We start from the raw sequence: 14,847 nt of genomic DNA on the forward strand, positions 1-14,847 counted from the left end.
GGTCGTGGATCTAGAGTATATAGTATAGGTCCTCGGCAAGTGGAACGAAGCTGGATTAGGTTAGATGGATGGGATAGATTATGGGCATTGTCGTTACCATCATCACATATAAGATTATCATTGTTAATTATAGTAATAAACACTTCTAAACCACTAGGAGTGTGATTAAAATTCTAGACAGAGATTTTGTTTTATCACGTCGCGAACTGTACATAGCTGGTCTGATGCATCTTGCCCGACCTATCCAACCGTTTGAATCCCGTACTCGCTCTCCTACTTAATCCCTATCTACCTAGCTAGATACACCATTCCAACGGCCCTCGGGCTTCAAGTGGAATGGCGCTCTTACCGTATCACTAGCTCGATATTATATGGCTTCTACCGTATACATGTTGTGTGCCTGGCCTGCAATGGCGCTAGTTACAGAGAATCTTAGAAAGGCGAAGCCACTGTACATAAACAACTAAGGTTTAAAGCTACCATAGACTGTTGAGATGAATGTATCTGCCTTTTTGTAACTCATTCTCACCATGGTCCATGCTCTTTGTTTACTATCTTTGCAGAAAGGCCTTGTCCTGTTGAAATAAAGATAATTTCTATCTTTTGCATGCATGTGGACAATGGGGCGGTTGAGATATATACCCCAAGCCCAAGTCTCCCAATCTTATCTCAATTTTAATCTTAATGGCAATCCCAGCTTGCACTAAAGCTAGCTGTCTACGCTGCTACCCTACCTACTCCTGCTTCTGGCCCAACTCTTCCCACTATTCGCCTACCTAAGCGTGTATCACCCCACCCCACCGCCACCCATACCAGTGGACGACATCGAGCCGCCCGAAACAACCCCAACTGTCCAACACCCGACCGTGAACATGAACTCCAACCGGATCTCAAACTCCCGGCGCGCGATCCAGCACGTCCACGCCTCCAGCAGCCTCAAAGAGTATCTGAACCCAAACCCGCTACACTCATGCTCATGCTCATGCTCATACTAACCGTATATGGATCTATTATAGCCTTGGAGTGCCCATATCATCCTGGATAGCCGGGACCCTGTCGGCGATGACTTGATGGTCCTTGGACGGGGCCGCGCGTGCTCGTTGTCGGTTGAGCAGACGGCTAGCTTGCCGGCTTGTTTGAGCTGTATGTGAATGTGAATAGTGGAATGAAGTCTCAGCGCAGATATGATGCGTGGTTGTGTAACTATAGTATGGTATATGGTTCCCAGCAAGGGGAAGGGGGCTGGATATCGAGCATTGATTACCTTAGGGTACCTATGACTACGGGCATTGGCGTTGGTATGTTACGTTAGAGTATCTCTCTTGACGAGAATTACTGTGGATTATATGGTAGACTGTTTAATACCAAGGTATAAACTTGGAGATTATTACAATAGAAGTTCTAAGCGCTGGTATAGGTATACCCAAGGTACCCGGATCCATTGGTAAGTATTTGCCTATTATGGTACCATTACCCCACGTAGAAGATTACAAGTTAAGAACCCTAAGTCGGCATTCCGCTGCAACATGTCCTACCTAGGGAGGTATCGCGGACAGGAGCGTGGACAAAGGCTGGAGCCCTAAAGGCTGGAGCCCTCCATGCTGGAGTTAGATGTCTTGTCTGGACCGCTGCTTGGGACGGTGGACCCCTGACAGTCTTCGTCCCATCGTGACTCATACCCCAAATTCGTCCCGTCCCAGCCACCACCAGCGCCACCAGGACCCAGATGGACTTACCTCCTACCTACCTACCTTATCTACCACCGTACCCACCCAGAATCCAGTAACAACAATCCACCCAAACTCTCATTCTCAAAATGCCAACACTAACCACCCTCCCAATCGAGCTGATCGCTCTAATCCTAGAGTCTATCCCGAATCCCAGTGTGCAAAACCTCCTCACCGCACGACGGCTCAGCCGGCGAATAAAAGGCGCATTTGAGCGATGTGAACGCCTACTTCTGGGGATATGGTTCGATAGCAGAGTAGCCGAGTGCTGCAATCTCGTCCCCGAGACCAAGACCACAAGCCAGGATGATACAGAAGCGGATGCAGAGCGTCCATGGGCGCAATTACACCCTAACAATTGCGGACCGCTTATTCTCGCCCTGCTAGATATCTCGCTGGGCCCCTTCAACCCGTCGAACCTGGAGTTCCTTCTCCGGCTAGCATGGCCTATATTTTACGGGATCTACCTAGAAGAAACACTCATGCCTTTCGCCCTACGACTTGCACGGGCCTACATACGCCAGTCTCGACAAAGTAACGCTCTAAGCCTGCTCTGGGATATCATCAACGGCAGGTCGCCGTTTACCTGGTCCATCGCACCCGGCCGAGACTGGTATATCGCGCGTCTCCGCGACTATGAACTCCCCTCTGGACGGTCTCTCTCGCGCGAGCTGACCCGGCCGGATAGGGAGCGGCGTGTTGGGATTTATCCGCTGGGTAAGGTCTTTCTTAAGCTTGCGATTGAGACAGCGTGGGGGCCGGAGGGTGAACAAGATCTGGACGTCAAGGAAGTGATGGGATGGATGAAAGACCTCGGGAATTGTTACGTCCGCGCGCCGCAGCTCCTAATTGAATCGGCTGGGCCTGTTAGTGCTTGGATGACGGTCTGGATGCCGCTTGAGCGGGGGTTACTCGATCAGGGGGTTCTGTTCCGCGAGAGGTTTCTGCAGGAGCTGCAGGAGCGGGATAATATTTATGACGAGTGGAAGGGCCATGATAGTGACAATACCGGTAGCTGCTCCGATGCTACGGTCTGCGGAGACCCGATCAAGTGGCCAAACATCATGGCTCGCCCTGTAGCCGCGGTTATGAGGGTGACTAGCTGGGATAGACAATTCCGCGAAGTTGTGGTTCGGCGTCCGGATGCTGAGTCGGGGTGGGTTAAGAGGGCGTCCTTAAGCAGAGGCGGTGCGTATTAACCTCCGATGCCACTCTTTCATCTCACCGCGCATATTGAGGATACTGATGATGACTGTAGGACCCAAGGGTGATGGCATATGGCTCTACAGCCGAGCGAACAAGGACAGGGTGACTTGGGAAGCGACAATAGCGATCCACAAGCCCATTGAAGAACTCGATCCCGAACTGGCGGCTATATCAGCGGCGCTGGCATCGGCGTAGCAGCGCTCCATTTTGGTCAGGGTGGTTGCTACCATGTAGCACGCGGAGATATCATCCATCATAGAGTGCACGGCTTACAGCGCTCTGCGAGGCCTTACCTCGTCAAACAAACTAATTCAACCCAAACTCCTTCTCCAAGACACCGTGAACTTTTCAGCGGGATGCTCGGTGGAAGACTGGCCACAGTAGGTAAGGTTTTGTTTCCGAGCACTTCGCTGTGATACGTCAGATCAGCTCGGCGCATACTTCTGCGCCATACGATGCTAGAACTATCATCTGCGCGAGGCTCGACTTCAACCCGTCGGACGTCGATTACTCACATTCACCCCTCACCAACCCCGCCACAGCTCAACCCGTGGACCCTCACCATCATGCGCACCATCACCAGTCTTCCATTTGGGCCGATCATTCTCATCCAAGAGAGCATATCAGACCCCAGCGCTGGTGACTTGATCGCAGTAGGCCGGGTATGCCGCGTCTTCCGCAGCGCGTTCCGGAGCAGTGAGCGAGGGCTGCTGGATGCCTGGTGGAGGGGCACTGTCAGCGTTAACGCCAATCTTCCAGCTCAGGAGCTTCGAACTCACAATCTGACGCAAAGAGCGAGGCAGAAAAAGCTGCAGATCAAGTGTTGTGACTGACTCTGAAAAGCCGTCCAGTCGCCGGAACGGTCGTGCTTGGTCTCTCAGCCCTCGCGGCCTGCGGCGCCATTACCCCCGCGAACCTCGAATACATCCTACGCCGAGCATGGCTCTTGTTCCAAGAGATCTCCCGCGAAGCACTGCTCATGCCTCTTGGGCCGATGATCGCGCATCTCCCTATCCACCGCGAACAAAACGAGACGCAACCAGCACTGAATCTGCTCTGGGACATGTATAATACCGCCGAACCGTTCACCTGGTTGTTGCCGGTGGAAATGGAGGCGATAGACCAGATGCGACCTAGAAGGAAACTCGCGAGCTCCTACTCGGTTGGGGTGGTGTGTCGGGACTTGGCGCTTGATACGGATGTTCGTCCGAACGGGGGTAGCAAGAAGCTAGAGATAGACGCGTTCTCGCGGCGCATGGAGAATTTCAGAGCTTACTTCCTATGCACGGAGCATGCCCTGCCTGAGGAGATCGCGGACTGTGTGTCTTCGTCTGGGACAGGTTCGTCTTTCTTTTTCTGGATCCTCCTGCTCGATTTTCGTTGCATCTTGGATGATGAGATGCTAATGCTAGGGGTGATTCACCAGGCGCCGAGCGTGACGGATTCCGGTTATATCGGCAGTTCCTCTGGTACGAGATACCTAAAGAGCTATCCAACAGTCAGATTAAATGAACTCGATACCATGAGGCGGACGCTGGGACAGCGTACCTAAGTAAACCATCATAGCCCTCAACACGTTCCAACAGATCAGGCATTGTCGGGAGGATAATATTCGATCATTCATCTCTCCTCCACTGTTGTTAATATAGTTTGGTCTGCCTCGGCTGCTTCAGCTGCCTCATTAGCGTTTTGTTCCGATATCTCACCTCGCTCAATACGGAGTACATCCCTATCCTCTGCCCGCAATACGTAGCGCGCACTGCCAACGGCCAATAATGAGATCAGAACGGCATGCGTCGCCGGCATCGCTGTCGCCAAATGCCCCGCCGAGCGCTGGATCGTGTCGGCGCGATTCCATCGCCCTTGGAGTAGACTAGATTCGCCACCAAGGTCCCCGTACCCGTCACATCAGCTCGAACATCGACCTCAAGCTCCAAAGGCTGGAGAATCCACATCCACCGTGGACTCGGTCGGTGATGTATGACGTCGAAGTCGAAGTCGCGGGTTGGAGCGGAAGGACGGAGTAGACTGCGCCGTGCAGAATACTATACTCCATAGCACAGCATGTAAAAAATGTCAATCCAATCACCCGGTGTCATAGTGGGGCACAACTTCAAGACAAAAGCCCGCAGTGGCGGCGAGGCTGAGCTTGTGCCTTTCGCCTGTGTGGGGCATCGTGAGCTTCTCCAACGATGATGTCATGGCCAGATTTCTCACGACAGGCAACGGGCGCGGGGAAGAATGGCGATATCACGATTTCTGGTGGCTTATTGATGGAAGAGAAGAGACCTGAAGCTGTAGAATTGATTAGGCGATAGGAATAAGGTTCAAGGACGATGGATGAGTGATTGCGACCGTAGGCAGCGATGGGAGAGAGGAGAGAACGGGAAGAGAAGATTAAAGGCAAGGGAACGGAGAAAACCACGCGACGCCATCACCAAGACACGTGCTCGCCATCCGTCCTCAAGCCCAATCCACGTTCGGTACCAATGCACTTTGTATACCTAGGGACTGAGATAATAGTGAAGAATGGAGAACGTTGAAATCAAAATCATCAATTAAACATGCTAAGAAAAACAGTCGCAGTCGTATCGTATCCTATCGACAAAATCGCACAAATCCCAATCCATCCAAATCCGAAGAAAGTCCAAATCCAATCCAATCCAGCGAGAATAATACCATACACAGCAGACTTTTGTCTATCATGGATCATCTATCTCTATCCATCCAACAACCAACCAAGCCAGGTGTTAATACAACAAATGCTCCCATCGTCACAGACGACAGGAGAGCGCACGAAGGTAAACAATGGTCCAGAATCACCAGTCCACGTCTAATCCACGTACTTGGGCATTGTCTTAAGCACACCATCCTTGGCGATAAGCTCCATCGCCTTGCTAATCTCCTCCAGGAACCTCTTATCCGTGCGCAAGTCATCACCAAACAGACTCTTCACACCAAGGATCTCATGAGGCTGGAGTCCACCCTTCACAGCACGAGCCTGAAGGTCCTCAAGCATGGGATCCTCAATATCGAACTTGTTCCCGGCGTCATCAATACCATGGAGATACCTGAACCACGCAGCAGCAACAAAACAAAGGCGCTTGAATGGACCAGTGACCCAAATAGCTTCCGCAATGGAGGGCATAATAAACTGCGGGATTTTACCAGACGCATTGAGGCAGATCCGCGGGAGCTGGTCCATGATCGTGGGGTTGGAGAACCGCTCAATCAGCGTGCGGCAGTACTCGTCGATGTCGACACCGGGGATCTCAGGGAGCAAAGGCTTGACTTCCTGCTGCATCATCTGCCAGAGGAATTCCTTGTAGGTGTCGTTGGCGAGCACCTCGTGGACGTACTTGAATCCGGCAAGCTGGCCGGCGTACCCGATAGCCGAGTGACTGCCATTAAGGAGACGGAGCTTGTGTTTTTCGAATTCCTCGACGGCCCGCAGATCCTTGACAACCTTGACACCGACCTTCTCGAACGGAGGGCGTCCATCGCAAAAGTGGTCCTCAATCACCCAGTCCATGAACGGTTCCGTGACGACCGGCCACTCATCCTGGATTCCGAAGTCGTCGGCCAGCGCGGTGATGTCGGCGGGTGCAGTCTGCGGCGTGATACGGTCAACCATGGCGTTGGGGAAGTGTCCCTTCTTGGAGATCCACTCTGCGATTTCGGGGTTGCGGAGGCGCGCGAAAGATTCGAGCATGTGTCGTGTAATCGCGCCGTTCTTCTGCATGTTGTCGCACGACATCACGGTGAAGGGGTTCAGGCCGGACGCGAAGCGACGGGCCAGTGCGGCGTAGAGGAATCCGAAGGTCGTGCGGGGCGCTTTTTCATTCGCGGGGTCGAGATCGAATTGGATGTCCGGGTGTTCAGCCTGCAGCTCGTGCGTGTTCTCGTTGTAGTAGTAGCCGGATTCGGTGATGGTGAGCGAGACGATGTGTGTGTCGGGGTGGGCCATCTTTGCGACCACGGCCTCGCGGTCGTCCGGCGCGAAGAGGAACGAGTTGATGGACCCGACGATGTTCGCGATGCTCCCCTTTGCGGACCGCTCGATGACCGTGTACATGTGGTCTTGGCTCTTCAGGACGTCGCGCATCTTCTTGTCGAAGGGGGTGAGGCCGACGCCGGCAATGGCGTAGTCGGTTACGCCGTGCTTCTGCATGAGCTGGTCGATGTAGACGGCGAGATGGGCGCGGTGGAAGCCGCCGACGCCGATGTGCACGATGCCTTCCTTGACGGCGGCATTGCGCTGGTAGGTTGGGACCTTGATCTGGCCCTTGCCTGCGTTGAAGATCTGGGCGAGGTTCTTGCTGTTGAGCTTGAGGGGGGGCATGGTGCCGGCACAACAAACAAACAAACGGAGACAGACTTGAGAGGAGGGAGAGAGGGGAAAAAAAACGAGAGAGAATCAGGGGAGCGCCAGAGAAAAAGGACAGGGAGCTCTGGGTGCTCACCGCCGGTTAGGGCAGCTGATCAGCGCGAAATGAAGAGGAACACATTATTACATCACGGTGGGGATTCTGGGTCAGAAAAATCAAAAATCAAAATAGGTCACCGTGAGATAACTCGCGGGCGCATTGATAAGCGCTGCACCCTTGCGTCAGATCTCCGCTAATGGAGCGGAAGCAGTCAGACAAGAGTCGAGAACCTGCTCTCATCTGTCGCCGCTCTTGTTGACTTGCAGGTGTCGGACTCGAGACGGGCGCGGATAGCTCGCTACAGCTTAGCTGGCGTGGGGGAGGCTGGGGCATTCCAGACTCTCAGACCTGGCGGGCGGGCGTTCCGGGGATTCGGCCTCGGACTCGCTCGGCATGGCCTCTCGGGACGCAACAACCTCATCCCGACCGGTCTGGCCCTGCACAGCCCATGACTAATCCGCTTTATGGGCGTTTATCCAGGGATTATGCATAACCACCAAAAGCAAAGCAGCCAGCTGACTCGAGGCTGACACTTGCAACAATAGCATTAACAGACGGGCCGATGCATGCGGCCACCACTCCCTGCTCACCAGGACGGTCGCTGCAAGGGGCGAGCAAGCCACCCGCGCCTAGAACACACTATTAATATTCTGGCTGTCACTTGACTTCGCCGCGTGACCCTGCCCCTTTCTTTTGCTGGCGGCGACGCGTACTGCGCAGGCTAAACGGACCTGTCAAACTTTGTTGGCGTGCCGCCGAAAAAGAAAAGCGTATCAGATGATCGGCCTGCCGCGTTGTCTGGAATGGGTATCCCGGCTCTCCGTACTCCCCGGATTCAGGGAGTCTGGGCTTGGCACGGACTTGAGGATTGCAGGTAGTCGGTGTAGGCCAGAGAATCAACAATAGCAGCATCAGGTATCTTACAGTGGTAGGTGAGTGATCTACTCCAGAGTAGATACAGTATATGAAGCAATTGATGAGTAGTGCACCCTGAAAATCCTGATTTTGGTTGCTTATTCGTGGTTCGCAAAGTCATGTGCGGTTATATATTTTGTGCGCGCCGCTTGACTACGCACGATATCTTCCGGGAGATGCCACAATACTCTGCGTCGCACGTAAAACCCGAACATGGGATGCGTTGGTCAGAAGTAAAATCAATACCTTCTTCTCTCTATGTCTTCAGTGAGTACCATATCGAAAGCAAGTAGTCATACTGGCGACAAACTGCAACGGATGATCCTAATATTGTCTCCGGAGTTAACGGAGTTAGCTATAAGCAAGGGTCTTAACTCTTCCCAGTCCGAGTCCGTCCCGGCTCCCGAAGCCTTGGAGCCAGGGGTCAGATGAGCTTATCGTGCAGAGGTCTGGGCGGGTGTAACGGTGGCTGAGGCTGGTGTGGTAATCCTCGAGCCGCGAGTCATTATCATTGTTCAGCTCGACAAATGGGAAGCCGCGGCTACGCATGTTGCAAAAAAGCTCTGCATGTACCTATACAAAGCCGAGAGCACTCGAGGGCAGCTTGGCTGGTTTCTCGGTTCCATGCAGGGCATCGGCCTGTAACCAGCCTACCTACCCGGCAAGTAGAACTATGCCGAAGTGACCCGCTCGGAGACGAGGAAATCGGCAAACCTTGGAAGAGCATGGATTTCTCCGTAGAAAATCAGCGAGCTTCAGGTTCAAACCCCGAACCTCGAGGGGAAGGTTTAGATGCGTGTGTCTGTCGCTTCTACCCGATATCCCACTCCGGTCAATACGTAACATCTACCCCGTTACCCCACATATCCAGACCGAACCAAAGATCGTCGCCCCGGAGATCCCCCGCCCTAACTGGAAGGAGAAAGTTGAAGAGTGCACGGGGCAGTGTCGTCCGTGAGTTTGAAGTTTACTTATACCGTTACTAAGGGGATACTACGTCGGGTTCGCCGACTCCACGAGGGACATTTGTACTGCTCCGCCGCGGGGGTATTTCCAGAGAACATTGCAGAGATACAAAATCGGACAGGAAGGTGTTTTCAAGACGAAGGGAGGGGCTGCTTACCCACTAAGGTCAACCACGGACATCAAGGAAGGAGAAAAGACGGCAGGAAAAAGGCGGTTCGAAGCGCAGGTTTGAGAAACCAGAAAGTTACTCATTCCCAGACAGCGGGGAAGAGCCTTGTCTCGAGGTCTGGAGGGGTTTTTCATAGATAGTCGACAAAACTAGGGCGGCAATACGTTCGCTAGGAAAGCGCTGAGTGCGCAACGTCTCTGTAAATGTCAACGACTAGTGCAGATAGCATCTTAGGTTGACTTAGTATCGATTTTTGAGTAAGTTAAATCTCACAGAGGTAATTTTTTGACAGTCCGCGTATGGGAGTCGCGGACTACCCAGGTAAGATGTTGCCGGTAGGTATGGAAACCGAAGCCGTTTATATGAAGCCCTTTCTGGAGTGCCAAGGAACAGAATCTATGGTGTATAAAAGCAACAATTAGAAGAACGAAAGGACATGAGGAAGGGGGGTTTTGCATTCTTGCATGGTGGCTAGGCTGCAGATACAGCACATGTGGTATGTACTCGGCTCCGATCAAGGGCGACGGCAGTTTAACGGCTCGGTGGGCCACGACAGAGCTCGAGACGCCGGAGATCGGCCTGACAACGACGCTGTCTAGAGAGTGGGCTCAAAAATGATGCTAAGAGATTAAAGCGTGAACATTGTTACCAAGGTCAGGCCTGAGTGTGTCCAAGAGCTTGTATCAAACGCGAAACAGAAGAGACGGGGACATCCTGAAGGTTGGATGAAAGCGACATATTGAAGAGTTTGATCGCAAGAGTCAATGACCGAGTGATAAAAAGGGGAGCCATGTATGCCTTATGCGACTATGTCGTGATGTGCTGTGCGCACCTAGATGGCCATGAAACAGAGGCGAGAGAAGCTGAGTTGGCCTGAAGGTTCACACAGGCTAGATGTGGCAAACAGAGTTAAGAGAAGAACCGAGGGAATAGAGAAGTTAGGAAAATGTCGTTCATTGGATCTACTGCCGTCCTCGGCTGCACCGACCCTGAGGAGTCTGAACCGTAGAGCCACACAGACCAGCTCGACGCTGAGCATGACACGGGGACTAGTGAACCAATCCCGGTCCTTTCTCCGCGCCGTCTAGCTTGACTGGAGTTAATGCGAACAGGTAGGTGTTCGTGAAGCGCAATGGGAAAGAGCTCGTTGAAGGAAAAGCTGCTCGGTTGTTGGCCAATGAAATGGGATCAGGAAGGGGCGACCGTAGCCCGTGAACGTGGACTGATATCCGTCGCGACGCTTTCCACTTCAAGTCGACTTCGCCATCCTGATATCACATTGCTCATGATCAATTGTCGTTCTTCGATACAGGGTTCATCCGTTCGATCCGGATATGCCAGCTTGGACCCGACGCTCCGGTACAGTCTGACCGGGATGGCCTCAGGGCGGCCAGACCAAGAATGTCGGGAGCAAGGGGGAGCAGTTCCGGCTCTTGGAAGTATCGAGGAGCTTAGACAGCGAATCGAACGATGGGGATGCAATTCGAGCTCAGCAGTGGCCAACAGTTGGTCAACCCAACGAACAACTCCCAACTCGACACGCGACAGTCGCTCGGGCAGCCGACCACGAGGCAAGCTATTGATCGTCTAATCGCGACAAACACGAAACGGAGGGCAGCGAAAACTCCGTCCTGATTCTATTTGGGCCAGCCTTACCGTCTGACCCTGCAAGCGTGAGAGCTAAGCCCGATTCGCCTCGGAGCAGTCACCGCATGAGACCAGGGCAAGCCTTGCGTGCGCCAGTGAGACAGCTGAGTCTGTGTCTTGCCTAGACCCGTCCAGACCACCTATCATTGCCTTCAGTTTGAGTGGTGGCTGACTTAAACACCTGTCAACCTCGCTACCCTGATCCTCTGCTGCCCACCGACAGCTGACAGCCGGATCTCGAGCCGAGATGCCTAGCACGATCACAGCTCGAGCTTGTATTGAGACTCGGCTGGTTGGCCTCGCTTCACCGAGGGTTCGCTCGGTAGCAGGGTTAGAATAGCTACACTGCATCGGCTGTGCGACCTGTCGTCCGACCCTTGCGATACTCGGCTGAACCGGTCGCAGACGAACCCTATACTCTCTCCTCTTTACTAGTTACTCTCTGATAAGATCGTTATGCTGTGCCTGAAATAGTGAACTGGGCAGAGTGTTAAGGCTTGAAGCTGTAAACCCTCTTCCGGCCCCAAGATACGCGACCACAATGGCAACTCAACTAGCTTGACAGCTTTCGAACCCCAGACTCGGCAAGAACCGAGGGAACTAACCCCAAACGCAACGGCTGGAGATCAGCGCTAGACCAGAAAGAAAACGGGTTGGGGCAGCAGGCGACCCTGGGGCCAAGCGCAATACGCCCGTACGGGAACGGACCAAATCCCTCCAAGGACAATTCGCCGCCACCATTGCTCCGTTACCTTACGACTGTCATGCGCGTATTCTATCGGCCAATCTGATTAGCTGGCCTGCACAGTCCGGGGGCGACACCCCGCAAGTCCGCCCACTCTCGAGGTGCAGGCCTGCAGGGTTAGGCGACACCAAGCTCCTTCCAGTAGGTTAGTCTATTGCCAAGGGCGTACCGCATAAGTTGCACGGGCGGCAGCAGGGAGCATCGGCCGTGAAACACCAGGGGGTCTTCTTTTTATAAGAAGGGGTCCTCCCCCATATGTAACCCTGCTCGAACCATCCTCACCACCACCGACCATCACACCGACCCGATCGATCCGCATAGCAAGGCTACGGTACCGCCGCAATGGGTGAGATCAACGAAGAGAAGCACGGCATCTCCGTCACCGAGGGGGCCAAGGTTGCCAACATGCATGGCGCGACTGCGGAGAAGCCAGGGGCCACCACCAAGGCCGTCTTCAACGTGAGCGCCGTCATATCCACTGCAAGACCAAGCTAACAAGACCAGGCCGAGCTGTTTGCTGCTATCAACGAGACCAAGATTGAGAGATGGAGCAAGACCTCGATCCACCTTTACTGTACGTACTCTCGAATAACCCCTAAACTACCGCTAACCGGATCAGTCTGTATTTTTGTCGCCTTCTGCTGTGCCTGTGCCAACGGATACGATGGTAAGCCTCTCATCCTTTTCATAGACCCTAACTGACAATGTAGGCTCCCTCATGGGCGCTGTCTTTGCCATGGAACACTACCAGAACGTCTTCAAGACCGGCATGACCGGCTCCAAGGTCTCCGTCGTCACCTCGCTCTACACAGTGTACGCCTCCTTCCAAATATACCTCGAACGCAGCTAACAATTCAGTGGCTCCATGGTCGCAACCCCCTTTTCCGCCGTCATCTCCGACAATCTCGGCCGCCGCAAGTGCATGTTCGCCGGTGGATGGGTGATTATCATCGGCTCCATCGTCATTGCGACCGCCAACACCCTCGCCCACTTTATCGTCGGTCGCTTTATTCTCGGCTTCGGTATCCAGATCATGGTCGTGTCTGCGCCCGCCTACGCTGCTGAGATCGCGCCTCCCCACTGGCGTGGTCGTGCGGTTGGTGAGTAGCTCCAGCCCAATAAACACGCCGTTATTGATATGTTCAGGTTTCTACAACTGCGGCTGGTTCGGTGGCTCTATCCCCGCCGCCTGCGTGACCTACGGCTGCAACTTCATCGACAGCAACTGGTCATGGCGTCTGCCCTTCATCCTGCAGTGCTTCGCCTCGATCATTGTCATCGCCTCCGTCTGGTTCATCCCTGAGTCTCCCCGTTGGCTCATGTCCCACGGCCGCGAAGAGCAGGCCATTGCCATCCTGGCCAAGTACCACGGCAACGGCGACCCCCACGCGCGCCTGGTGCGTCTTGAAATCGAGGAGATGAGGGAGGGAATCCGCCAGGACGGTATCGACAAAACATGGTGGGACTGTACGTGCTACCCTCTTCGTCTTTCTATAGCAGTGCTAACCGTCCCATAGACCGCCCCTTCATCCTCACCCACAGCGGCCGCTGGCGATTCGCTCAAGTGATCATGATCTCCATCTTCGGTCAATGGTCCGGCAACGGTCTCGGCTACTTCAACCCAGCCATATACGAGGCTCTCGGCTACACCTCTAGCTCCATGCAGCTCCTCTTCAACCTCGTCCACTCCGTCGTCGGTGCCATTGGCGCTCTAACCGCCGTGTACTTCTGCGACCGCATGCCCCGTCGTACCGTCCTTGTCTGGGGAACCCTCGGTATGCCACACCCACCCCATTCCCACTCCGCAATTCTAACTAAGCACAGGCTGCGCCGTCTGCATGGCCATCAATGCCGGCGTCTCCCAGCCCCTCATCCCCGACCGTGAAGCCGGCCGCCCGCTCGACCGTACGATGGGCCAAACCGCCCTCGCGTTCTACTACCTCTTCCAGCTCGTCTTCTCCTTCACATATACCCCACTCCAGGGTGTCGTTCCCGCTGAGGCATTGGAGACCACAACCCGCGCCAAGGGCCTTGCCCTCTCGGGTTTCCTGGTCAGTGGAACGTCCTTCATCTCCCAGTACGCGAGCCCGATCGCCCTCGGCAATATCTCGACCAATTACTTCTGGATCTTTGTGGGCTGGGACGTTATTGAGTCTGGTTGTTGGTATTTCTTTGGGTACGTACACCCCTTTTGGGGTCGATGACTGGTGAAGAAGGGGTGATTGCTAATAAAGTGCAGTGTCGAGGCCCAGGGCCGAACCCTCGAAGAACTGGAGCACATCTACCAGCAGAAATACCCCGTCAAGGCATCCAAGCAGCGCGATCATGTTGTTGTGCAGCAGGATGGGCATGTTACCGAGAAGATTTCGGCTGATGAGGCTTGAGCTCTTCACCGTTTAGGCTTGTCCTTGTCCTCTGTTAAAGGGGCAAAGGGACGCTGCGATGGCGGTGGATGCGTTGGAATTATGATTTGTGATTTGCTCGCCGTATACCTCTCCTCTGCCAGATCTTTGGCGGATGGATCTCTCTTCTCTGTTATGGTTGGGTCGACGGCCGTATGTCGTCCGGCACCGTACGTGGAATTACGTTCTTAGGAGCAATGATATAACGTTTAATGGCACGAATACACTTCCTCATGGCTTCTAACGGCGGGTCAGTATTCGTATGCCGATGGGAAGCATATCAAGTCGCCACCCTAGGCGAGTTGGAAGAAAGCTTGATGAATGGATCCAAGATAGCTTATACCATATTCCGGAGTAAATCGTTCGGCATCTGCTTTCTCAGTCACTTGAAGCCATAGAAATAGATGGACACGAGATTTGGAATCATGGTAACGCGGAACCTTGATAGCCTCGCCTGCTGCTTTTTGGTCCAGAATGAGTTGCTTATCGCCAACCTTGGATTTGACCCGAACCTGTAGTTATGATCTACCAGCGGCATGTGTCAACATACATTCCAATCCATTTTCCTTTTCCGACTCGTTCAGTTGTCCATCCATGTCGATAAATTGTGACTTGATATTGTACAAGCTCTCAAACTTGAACC

General features: G+C 53.7%; 5 protein-coding genes across 5 annotated transcripts; 4 read left to right on the top strand and 1 right to left on the bottom strand.

The window, feature by feature from the left end:
• Window positions 1-1,816: 1,816 nt before the first annotated feature.
• On the top strand, window positions 1,817-3,128 carry BDW74DRAFT_176619 (uncharacterized protein; the record flags this gene model as incomplete). The annotated part of the gene is made up of 2 exons (XM_073728663.1): window positions 1,817-2,915; window positions 2,986-3,128. The coding sequence occupies 2 exons, from the start codon at window positions 1,817-1,819 to the stop codon at window positions 3,126-3,128; spliced, it is 1,242 nt and encodes a 413-aa protein (XP_073585745.1).
• Window positions 3,129-3,499: 371 nt separating this feature from the next.
• Window positions 3,500-4,445, top strand: BDW74DRAFT_176620 (uncharacterized protein; the record flags this gene model as incomplete). The annotated part of the gene is made up of 3 exons (XM_073728664.1): window positions 3,500-3,629; window positions 3,785-4,273; window positions 4,360-4,445. The coding sequence occupies 3 exons, from the start codon at window positions 3,500-3,502 to the stop codon at window positions 4,443-4,445; spliced, it is 705 nt and encodes a 234-aa protein (XP_073585746.1).
• Window positions 4,446-5,766: 1,321 nt separating this feature from the next.
• BDW74DRAFT_167049 (mannitol dehydrogenase family protein) lies at window positions 5,767-7,275 on the bottom strand (the record flags this gene model as incomplete). The annotated part of the gene is made up of 1 exon (XM_073726642.1): window positions 5,767-7,275. The coding sequence occupies one exon, from the start codon at window positions 7,273-7,275 to the stop codon at window positions 5,767-5,769; it is 1,509 nt and encodes a 502-aa protein (XP_073585747.1).
• A 3,114-nt stretch (window positions 7,276-10,389) lies between these two features.
• On the top strand, window positions 10,390-11,006 carry BDW74DRAFT_150146 (uncharacterized protein). The gene has a single exon (XM_073723973.1). It carries the CDS (start codon window positions 10,543-10,545, stop codon window positions 10,999-11,001), a length of 459 nt encoding a protein of 152 aa, XP_073585748.1. The 5' UTR covers window positions 10,390-10,542; the 3' UTR covers window positions 11,002-11,006.
• Window positions 11,007-12,144: 1,138 nt separating this feature from the next.
• On the top strand, window positions 12,145-14,186 carry BDW74DRAFT_167050 (putative MFS lactose permease; the record flags this gene model as incomplete). The annotated part of the gene is made up of 9 exons (XM_073726643.1): window positions 12,145-12,261; window positions 12,307-12,376; window positions 12,422-12,469; window positions 12,513-12,615; window positions 12,661-12,902; window positions 12,949-13,269; window positions 13,320-13,577; window positions 13,627-13,978; window positions 14,042-14,186. The coding sequence occupies 9 exons, from the start codon at window positions 12,145-12,147 to the stop codon at window positions 14,184-14,186; spliced, it is 1,656 nt and encodes a 551-aa protein (XP_073585749.1).
• Between the last annotated feature and the right edge of the window lie 661 nt (window positions 14,187-14,847).

Source organism: Aspergillus multicolor, assembly GCF_047715735.1.
Source record: "Aspergillus multicolor strain CBS 133.54 unplaced genomic scaffold BDW74scaffold_7, whole genome shotgun sequence".
Taxonomy (NCBI): domain Eukaryota; kingdom Fungi; phylum Ascomycota; class Eurotiomycetes; order Eurotiales; family Aspergillaceae; genus Aspergillus; species Aspergillus multicolor.

Excerpts from the sequence above, each read along its gene's own strand:
- BDW74DRAFT_150146 (XM_073723973.1), top strand. The coding sequence starts at position 10,543 with ATGGGAAAGAGCTCGTTGAAGGAAAAGCTGCTCGGTTGTTGGCCAATG.